This window comes from Nuphar pumila, chromosome 1, assembly GCF_984573655.1.
Source record: "Nuphar pumila chromosome 1, dmNupPumi1.hap1.1, whole genome shotgun sequence".
Lineage (NCBI taxonomy): Eukaryota > Viridiplantae > Streptophyta > Magnoliopsida > Nymphaeales > Nymphaeaceae > Nuphar > Nuphar pumila.
The window spans coordinates 28,000,052-28,011,081 of NC_143249.1; the positions used below are offsets into that span (position 1 = coordinate 28,000,052).

At 37.8% G+C, this 11,030-nt stretch overlaps 1 protein-coding gene across 1 annotated transcript; it reads left to right on the forward strand.

The window, feature by feature from the left end:
• The first annotated feature begins 6,085 nt into the window (after nucleotides 1-6,085).
• On the forward strand, nucleotides 6,086-10,705 carry LOC149848499 (uncharacterized). Its single transcript, XM_090011767.1, has 3 exons — nucleotides 6,086-6,460; nucleotides 8,351-8,785; nucleotides 9,372-10,705. The coding sequence occupies exons 1-3, from the start codon at nucleotides 6,356-6,358 to the stop codon at nucleotides 10,368-10,370; spliced, it is 1,539 nt and encodes a 512-aa protein (XP_089867893.1). The 5' UTR covers nucleotides 6,086-6,355; the 3' UTR covers nucleotides 10,371-10,705.
• The last annotated feature ends 325 nt before the right edge of the window (nucleotides 10,706-11,030 follow it).

Below are 11,030 nucleotides of genomic sequence, written 5' to 3' on the forward strand. Positions count from 1 at the left end.
CTCTTGTTTTTCGTTACACCTTTGTATGTTTGTAAGGCTTATGCTTTTTGACCATTTTGTAAACTTTGTTTGAAGATAGTGGAAGGTGCTGACCTATCGATCACCGTAGATGTACCTCTGTTTGAGAGAACCACGTAAATCTTGTGTGTTTCTTTTATTTGTGTTGTTATATTTATATTGATTTCATTGATTTACACTTGGGAGAAAACGTTTGTTTCTCAATATCTGGTATCAGAGCCGGGCTAATCCAGTTTCGATTCATTGTATTTTGTGTGTGAAAATTATAGAAAAAAATGTTGGGCATATGATTAGTTTGAATGACACAAATTGAATGACTTGGAAAACAAAAATAGAAGATCTTTTGGTTTATAAAGATTTGGATGGACCCATAGAGGGTGATAGCAGTAAACCAGAAGAAATGAAAGATGACGAGTGAAAAAAGCTAGACCGAAAAATTATCGGTTTTATTCGGCAATGGATTGATGATAGTGTTTTTCATTATGTCTCTACTAAAAATTCAGCACATGGTCTTTGGACCAAATTAGAGAGTCTTCATGATAGAAAGACAACAATAAACAAAGCTTTCCTATTTCGAAAGCTTGTGAATCTCAAATATAAAGAGGGCACTTTTATTGCAAAATATTTGAATGAGATTAAGAGCATTGTGAATTAGTTGGCCATTATGAAAATTACCTTTGATGATGAGTTGCAAGCTTTGTTACTTCTTAGTTCACTTCCTAAAAGTTGGAAAACCATGGTGGTCACTGTTAGTAACTCCACAATTGATGAAATGGTAACTATGAGCCAAGTTAACAACAATCTATTAAATGAAGAGAAAAGAAGAAAATCATCAGATCTTTCTCACTCTGAGGTTCTTGTGATAGAAAATTGGAAGAGAGGTAGGAGTAAGAGTAGGGATCCGCATAATCGTCACAAATCTATAGGCCGTTCAAGCTCGAGGTCAAAGAAAGGCGTCGAGTGTTATTATTGTCACAATAAAGGTCACATGAAACAGGAGTGCAGAAAACTCAAGTTCAAAGAGCAGAACAAAGAGAAAAATTCAAAGGAAAAGCAAAATGATACAACTGCAGTCACAAATGGTGAACTTATGATTATATGTGATAATACTAGCATTAATTTGATTGGACAAGAGACAAATTGAGTAATTGATTTTAGAGCTTCATTTCATGTTACCTCACGAGCTGATTTCTTTACTTCTTACTTGCAAGATGATTTCGAGAATATTCAAATGGGAAATGAAGATGTGTAAAAAATTATCGGTATAGGTGACATTTGCTTGGAAACAAATATTGGTTGCAAATTATTACTTAAAGATATGAGGCATGTACCAGATATTCGACTAAATTTAATCTCTACTGAAAAGTTGGATGATGAAGGCTACAACAACAATTTCAGTGATGGAAGGTGGAAACTATCTAAAGGTTCTCTAGTGTTAGCAAAAGGAAAGAAGACTTGCTCTCCTTACACTATGCAAGCAAAGATTTGCAAGAGAGTTGTAAATGTTATGGAGAATGACTCATCCACCAATCTATGGCATAGAAGACTCAGGCATATGAGTGAGAAATGACTGCAAGTTTTGTTCAAGAAAGTGCTTCTAGCGGGAATAAAAGGTACATCTTTGAAAACATGTGTTCATTGCTTTTATGGTAAACAAAATAGAGTATCATTACGTAGAAACATTGCATCTAGAAAATCTCATGTTCTAGATTTGGTACATTCGGATGTATGTGATCCTTTAAAGGTCAAGACACTTGGTGGTGCAATATATTTTGTTACTTTTATTGATGATCACTCTAAAAAAGTTTGGGCTTATATATTAAAAACTAAAGATCAATTTCTAGATGTATTTAAGCATTTTCAAGTCATGGTTGAAAGAGAAACTAGAAGACAGTTGAAATATGTTCGCTCAGATAATGGTGGTAAATACATTGGGCCATTTGATCAGTATTGCACCAATCATGGCATCAGGCATGAAAAGACAGTAAAAAAGATATCTCAACAAATTGGGGTTGTAGAGAGAATGATTCACACCATTTTTGAGAGAGTCAGATGTTTGCTGTCACATTCCAAATTGCCAAGATTTTTTTGGGGTGAGGCAATGAGAACAACAGTTGATCTTATCAATTTATCTCCTTATATTCTGTTGAATGACGATGTTCTAGAGAAAGTTTGGACAAAAAAAAAAGTCTCCTATGATCACTTGATAGTATTCGTCTATAGAGCTTTTGTTCATATTCCAAAGGATGAGAGGTTCAAGCTTGATCTTAAAGCAAAGCAGCGCATATTTCTTGGCTATGGGCATGAAGAATTTGGCTACATATTGTATGATCCAATTGATAAAAAAGTTGTCAGAAGCCAAGATGTTGTTTTCTTGAAAGATCAGACTATTGAAGACATTGACAAACTTGAGACAACTGAGTCTAGCACTAGAGATCTTGTTGACTTAGATCCTCTTGATTCACCTATTGTTCAAGATATCATTAAGGAGATGCAAGCATCTCATGATAATGTAGAGGAAGGAAATGTTAAGCCAGAGATTAAGGGGGTGCAGTCACCCCAAGAGCCACCTCTACAGTCACCGTTAAGGAGATCTACCAGAGAGAAACAACTGTCTAGAAAATACTCTTCACATGAGTATATGATGATAACATATCAAGGATAGCTAGAGACTTATGAAGAAGTTTTGGAGCATGAAAACAAAAACTGAGTGGTTTAAGGCGATGAAAGAGGAAATGAAATCATTGCATGAGAATCACACGTATGATTTGGTGAAACCACCTAAAGGGAAGAAAATTTTGAAAAACAAATGGGTCTTTAGGCAAAAGAATGATGGGAGCAACTCTCAAGCTAGATTCAAAGCACAACTTGTTGTGAAAGGTTTTGGTCAGAAGAAGAGAATTGATTTTGATGAGATCTTCTCACCAATTGTGAAGATGTCCTTCATCCGAACTGTACTTGGTATAGCTGTAAGTATGAATTTAAAAGTTAAGCAGCTTGATGTGAAGACTGCATTTTTGCATGGTGACTTAGAAGAAGAAATTTATATGGAGCAACCTGAGGGTTTCATTGACAAGGGTAAGGATCAATTGGTTTGCAAACTGAAGAAGAGCTTGTATGGATTGAAGCAAGCACCGAGACAGTGGTACAAAAAATTTGATTTTTTTATGACTGAGCATGGGTATTCAAGAATCACCACAAATCATTGTGTGTTTGTGAAAAAAAATTCAGATGATAATTTTACTATTCTTTTGCTTTACGTTGATGATATGCTAATTGTGGGCCAAGACATAAATGACTTAGGTCCAGCAAAATAAATTCTTGGGATGAGAATTGTATGTGACAGATCACATGGGCTGATCTGGTTATCACAAGAGAATTATATTAAAAAGGTTCTTGAGAGGTTCAATATGGATAAAGCAAAGCATGTTAATTGTCCACTTGCAGGCCATTTCAAACTTAGCTCAAGACAATGTCCTACAAGTGATGAAGAAGAAAATGAGATGCATAAAATTTTTTATGCTTCAGCAATTGGTTCTTTGATGTATGCCATGGTTTGTACTCGACCGGATATTGCTCATGCAGTTGGGGTTGTTAGTCAGTTTTTTGTCAAATCCGGGGAAAGAACACTGGGCAGCAGTGAAATGGATTCTGAGGTATCTTCAGGGCACTTCAAAGATGAGTTTGTGTTTTGAAAAAGATGGGCATGTTCTTGATGGGTTCACAGATTCTGATATGGCTAGTGATGTCCACAGTAAGAAATCTACTTTTGGATATTTGATTACTTTTGCAGGGGGAGCAGTTGCATGGCAATCGAGATTAAAAAAATGTGTAGCTCTCTCCATCATAGAAGCTGAGTTCATCGCCATCACAGAAGCAAGCAAGGAATTACTATAGATAAAACAAGAAATGTATGTCCTTCATTGTGATAGTCAAAGTGCAATCCACTCGAGCAAGAATTTCTCATTTCATTAAAGATCGAAACATATTGATGTTAGATACTATTGGATTCGTGATGTCTTGAATGATAAACTGTTACAACTTGAGAAAGTTCACACTGATAATAATACTTCAGATATGTTGAGTAAGGCATTGCCTAAGGACAAGCATGAGAAGTGTTGACTCTTAGCAGGAATGGTCGAAGCCTCCACATAAGTCGGGAGGGGGAGAATTGTTGAGTTTCCCTCCTTTGTGGGACCCATTTTTTTACTGAATAAGAACCTTTATTAACTGACATTTATGGCATGCTCTTTGGTACTACCAACAATCATTATTCTGGAGGGATTACATAGTACGACCTTGGAGGTCTCTATGACTGTTTGTATTCCCCTCTTTTTCTTTAATTGCTATTATGTCATCTCTTTTAAAGAGGAGAGAGCGGGCAGTGTGCGATAACAACAGTAGTGAGAAAAGCAGCAGAATGCTTTTCCTTTTCTGCAGTGTGTGCAACAACAACAAAAGTGTGCGTGATTTTTTTAGGAGTGCAGTACGTGTGGTTCTGCTAGCAAGGAGTGCTTCTTCACTTCTTTTGGGCTGCTTCGATTGGTGAGTTCTTTGGAACATTCGGTGAGGTCTTTCCTCTTGTTTTTCGTTACACCTTTGTGTGTTTGTAAGGCTGATGCTTTTTGCCCACTTTGTAAACTTTGTTTGAAGATAGTGAAAGGTGCTGACCTATCGGTTGCCGTTGACGTACCTCAGTTTGAGGGAACCACGTAAATCTTGTGTGTTTCTTTTATTTGTGCTGTTATATTTACCTTGCTTTCATTCATTTACACATGTGAGAAAACGCCTGTTTCTCAACATATATAACATTCAACATCTCATGAGAGTAGAGTTCAAAGTCCAAGCCATTTTCATACCTAAAACTAAGAAGTTTGAAGACAGCCTAATTAAGGACGTAAATGGGTAATTACTGTATCGGACATAATTACATATAGCCTGATCCAGTTTACTGTCCAATCGGATGGAAAAGGTTACTATGAAACACTGAAGCAATTAGCTTAAATAACTAATCATACAGGTTATGTGTAATCAGATTCAGATTTGAATGCACGACTCTAAATTAGCAATTGAATGTGATGTTCTTTACCAAATCTAAGGCTCTGTTTGGGAGCTTTGTATCGGAGTTGTATTGCGGTTTACCCCAGTCCTCTCATGCTCTCTGCTGTTTGGGACCACAATGTTGCTAAAACACTTTATCAGAATTGGCGTTGGCAGGCCCAACACCACATTTCAATACTATTCACAAAAGGACTCAAACGGATGGGATCCAGATCAGCTAAATAAATAGGAAAACCAGATCCAGATCAAGATCCAGAAATCATAAAAGTGTCCTACTGGATTCGGTCAGATTGGATCCCTATTCACAAGAGGCTGTTTTTGGCAACTCCATCCTCGACAACATTTTGGTAAAACCATAATTTGGCAACACATGGAAACGACGTTTCCAATTCTCTCAGTACAAGAGTCTCCCAGGTAGAGCTTAAATGGTATCAGATATCCAACAAGTGTTGACATTGTTAACCCTAATAGGGTAATGAGGTTAGGCTAATGAAGTAACTATCAGGCTACTGGAGCAGATCAGTTGCGATTTTCTTGGGCACATTTGCTTCGCCCGGCCACAATTGATTCGGAATAGTATGAATCGGCTCTCATTTACAAAAGAAAAAAGGGTCATTTTCTCAAGTTTGTTTTGACTTTAAAGAACAAAACCAAATAAAAATCATTCTCTCGGTTGTGTGAGAAGGAATGATTTTCATGGAAAAGCTACAAAAAGACCTGCTCTTATCTGATAGCAACAAGATTGGTCAGGATATCTTTATCTTCCACCCTCACCGCTTTTGGAATTCGGGGAAAGAAAAACGCAATTATGGTAAACCAGGTTATACCTTGTTAGCTTTTTATTAATTAAGAATTAGTAAACACATCAAGTGTAGAAGAATTCAGGACCTGGGCCACCTCAGAGAGAGAGAGAGAGAGAGAGAGAGAGAGAGCGAGTCGTCTTCTCTACGCAACTTTTTCTACAAGACTCTATATCCAATAGCTCGATTTTCTGAAGCAAGAAATTAAGGATTTTGACCCGAGTTTTCCTCCATCTCCCCTTCGTTTCCTTTACTCATCTGAATCCGATCATCGGAAACTTGCCGGAATCGGATCTTCTGCGTGAATCCCCTTCTTGGTCGTCTAAATTTTGCAAGACTTCAACTTGGTTGTGAATATTTTCTTCGCTGAGGCCGCTTTGTGGTTTGTTAACTTCGTAGTGTGGAAAAATCGATGGAGGGAGTGGGGGTTTATGCTTTCTGTGAGATGGTGAATTAAAAATTGGGGAGGGGGGGAAATGGAGGAGCATGAGCGGAAGGTCGAGTCTCTTCGCGCGAGGTTGCTGTCGGAGAGATCGATATCGAAAATCGTCAGGCAGAAGGCTGATCAGTTGGCACAGCGGGTAAAGACTGCGCTTCTTAATCCCTTTCTGCTCTCTGATTTTGTTTCGGAATTGTAGATGTTGGGAAGCTCCTGCTAATTTTAAATTGGTTCATTCATATTAGGGCTCTTGGAATTTTCGGTTTCCATCTCTTTTTCCCCTGTTTTGTATTTTAGAAACTTAACATGTATATCGATGTAATTTTATGGGATTCCTATCCGTCTTCCTCTGTCGTGTACCATTTCCTTTATCTTTGCTTATTTACTAGAGAAAACCTGGATTTTGTTATTGTAAAATTTAGATGCCATTTGAAGTTTAAATTCTCTTATAAAATATGTGTAGACATAAAAAATTTCTAATCTAATATGGTTTCCATTAAATAAGTTATAAAGACCACACTTGTAGGGTCAGATTAGTAAAACATGCAATACAACATTGAAAACTAAAATCATCCATTCCTTGCACACATTATATATGTATATATATGTGTGTGTGTGTGTGTTTTGGGCCGGGGGCGAGGCTGGGGTGTTGTCGGTGTCTTATCCCCTAACCGTTCTAAATGGCTTAAAAATGTGTGTGAATGCGGCAGTTAGCCATGCAAACCTTGGTACGTAAAGTTGTGGTTGAGATGATAAAAAGATTGCCTGCTTTATATAACCGCTTATAAACCATTGTTGAACTTTGTTTAAGACAAAATAGAAAGAAATTTTCAAACTGATAATATGAATAATGGTCTATTTTAAAGTTTTGATCCATTGGACTGATATTAGTTTATGATATTCTAATTCTTATTGCTTTTTGGAATTCAGATCATGCATGTAACTGTTGCTTCTTAGATCAAGGCTTTGTTCTGTTTCTTTTTCTGGATAAATTGTTTAGTGCCCCAAAAGTTTGTTCTTACTCCAATATCAATTGATCTTGATGTGTAGAACATTGTTTACTTATATTTGATATTTTATGAGCCATGAGCTGTTTCATTTCCCTCAGCTCTTGGTTGGATTTCTCTTTACAAGTGTTCGGACTGGTTCCATTTTGAATGCTCTTGAATATCTGAATGGTAGCTTGGCAGAGATGTGAGTAGTGGACCTTTAGTCTGATTGATGTTCTTGTATATAATTGGATTTTCTTTGCCTTGGCTTCCATTCTAATTCTTTGTTCTCTTAACATTTCCTTGTATGAACTGCTTTTCACTAGTGCAAACTGATATTGCATTTCGGGGTTGAATCCTGCATAATTACTGTTATTGTAGTGACCTGGAACTGCTATTCTCTTGTGCATATTTTGTGTTTTTGTTGTCTTCTCTGTAGTGCACTGCACTAGAAGTTTAGTGCCTGTCACTGATTCTTAGTCATATCCATTATCGTCTTTATTTACATCTCCATGTGAACACTTGATGTCTACTTTATTGATTTACATTGTTATCTCGAGCTCCAGCCTATCAGATAGCCTAGAATCAGGTTCTTGGTTATGAACTTGAGTTTCTGGTTTCATTTTAGTTTTTAGGTTGCAAAGGATGCTTTATTTCTCACCTTGCAATTGTGCTCTATGTTCCTAGCTGTTACTGAGAAATGTCTGGCAACACTCACTGTGAATGAGAATTGCTTTACAGGAAGCCTTGGTCGGTTCCTGAATGGCACTGGAACTTGCAATCTTGGTTGCTGCTCACCACCACGTCTAGCTTCCTTATCATGATTGGTTGTGGTCTTTTCTTCTTGTGGCACTTTTAAGCAAGAGGGCTTATGTTTTAGCATTCACAGTCTGTTATTCTTATCTAGCAAATTGTTTCACGTCCTTTTGTATTCTTAATGTCACAATGTGAAATGATTGTTCTGGACTTATCATTTGAAATGATAACCTTGATTCTTAAAGTATTCTGAAGGCACATAGTGATTTCTTCTTTCTTTGATTTAGGTTTCCAAATTAGAGATGCAGCTTGAGATTGTACTTAACCAGAAAAAGAAGGCTGAGAAAGCTGCTGCAAAGGTTCTTTCAATATTAAGGGACAATGGGATTGAATTTTCTGATGAAGGTGAATCAGAGACTGGGCAAGAAGTGATTTGGAATTCACCAAGTGAGGGAATTCTTTCTTCTTCTGCGACCACACCAGAACAAACATCTGGCGAAGAAAATTCTGTGGAAGTGTTTCCAGAGGGTACAAAGGTATGTTCTCCAGTTGAAGAAGGGAGTCAGTTCTACTCTGGCAGTGATATGAATGGGAATGATGGAGGTGAAGAGATGGAGAGAGCATCGGAGCAACTGGCCTGGCTCACAAGTCAGTGCCAGTGCAAAGAAACAATGCAACAAAAAAGGGAAGAGAACGAGAGCAAAGTTGATATTTCTATGCTGGTATGTTTACCAACATCATGTAGTGTAGTACAATGGAAAAGGATCATCTTTTTCCTTTCATTTAGTGTGGCATCTCAAACGAGTCTCACTAAAAAACACATTTAAAGTGAAGAAAATTTTCCAAGCAATGTCAATGAGATTTCATCTGAAATGAGATGTGCTTAAAGTTCAAATATTCGGAGTCCCATGTACAATGTTGAAATGAATAATGTGTTTTTCTGAGATTTCTTTTCTTTGAGAATTTGAATCTTTGGAACAAAATTAGTTGGATTCTTTTATTGGTGTTAATTGTCTGTGAAACTATGTTTCAAAGAATTCTTTGTTGCTTTTGTAAAGGGCTTGTGAATGATGTTAATTTAGTTTAGATCCATGAAATATTCTAGCAGAAGCATTTCTGTTAAGACACAATTGCATGCACGAGTGAGTGAGTGAATGAGTGGCGTGCATGTGCCTTTTGCTAGGAAAGGTTGGCTCACAAACTGGAGTCATGTTAATTTACATTACCATTTCTTGTAATGTGTACGTAGGATAAGATTATTGCTGGTCATTCAGTTTTGGGAGATATTAAATGCTATGAACATTATAGGTCCCCTCTGAACCTGCAAACCAATCTGATGCTACTGGAGAGGCTGGCAGACCAAACACATCAGTTGACATGGAAAGCTCTTTTGCTGATGTCGGATCAAAACCAGAAGCAAATGTAGCGTACAGCAACAGAGAGTTGGCAGCCAGTGCTGCTCAATGTGAAATCCAACATGAAGCAACTCAAGACACCGTAAGAATGAAAGCTGTGTCAAGCAGCAACTCACCTGCTGACAAATCATCCTCATATCCAATGGTTGAAGATCATAGCAGCAAAGAACATGCAACGGGTTTGCCTGGGAGTGGTATTGATTCAGGATCAACAAACAACAATGGATGTGGAAAGATGTCCTCACCAGCATGCATGTTCAGTCATGCTCCTGTACAGCAAGTTTCATGTGCTGCACAAAGCAAAGGAAAACAAGCTATCTTTTATGTTGAAACTGCTTCCTCTGCAGGTACCCCAGGCAGCTCAATATCCCAAACTGTCTTGCATGGGCCCTCAGATAACCGAATGGTACGAGTGCCTTCTGCAACACAAAGTCATACAAGTAGCAACTCAGCTGACCAGTTCGATGGTGTGTTGAAAAATCTCCAGATAGCTAAGTTATCCATTAAATCTAGATTGGAGAAATCATCATCATATGAAGGAGCGCTAGTTGGAGTGAGGGACTGGACTAAGAGAGCTGAAGACAACATGGGGTTCCCCCTTATTAGCTGTGCTGGGCTGTTCAGGATACCTCCCAGTGTGCATAGTGCTGCAACCAGAAACAGCTCATTGGCTCATTCCGATTTAGCGATGGGAGCTGCTCATGGCAATCAAAATAATCACTCTTACCCTAATTCCATAACTCCACTTCCTTCTAGAATGATTCCGTCTTACCCCCACTTGGTTGCTCCGACTGCATTGCCTTCTCACCCTCAACTTCCATACCCTTATGCATGCTTTGCTGGCTTTCAGCACTCTTCTTCAGATGAACAGAACAGAAAATTTCCTGGATGACAGTTATTTGTAAACTGACCTGTGCACGGAACTCAGCACTGAAGGATTCCCAGAGAGGGTTCAATTGGGAAATCCTTTTCTATTATCCTTTGAGGTTGTTTTGTAGCTTATTCAGTTTTAATAGAGAGAGAGAGAGAGAGAGAGAGAGAGAGAGAGAGAGAGAGAGAGAGAGAGAGAGAGAGAGAGAGAGAGAGAGGGTTTTCATGGCTGGCGTGAGTTTTTATTTGATCGGTCCATCAGCTTTAGGTAGTAGAATGTAATCTCTATGTTACCTGCAGATCTTGCTGTAAGTGTTTGATTTTATAAATAACAATTTTTTTTAGGCCTATGGTACAGATCATGGGTGTATCTACTTTGTGGTCAACCCCATGGTTGCGGCTTCATGTGGAAAACCGTTTCCGAAACCAGCTAGTGTTTCTAAATCTTGTGGGAAACTTTTAAAAATGAATGGGAAACTCGTTTCCTATCAAGTGTATAACTCTTTTTACATCACATGGAAAACCTACTTGCTTTATATGGGAGACTCGTTTCCGTTATTTGGAAAACATGTTTTTTGTACATTTTTTAAATATTTCTGTTGAATAATAAATTTCTTTTTTCAATAAAAAATTAAGATATGTGTTAATGTATGGTATTAGATGAAACCTATGTTACATTTAA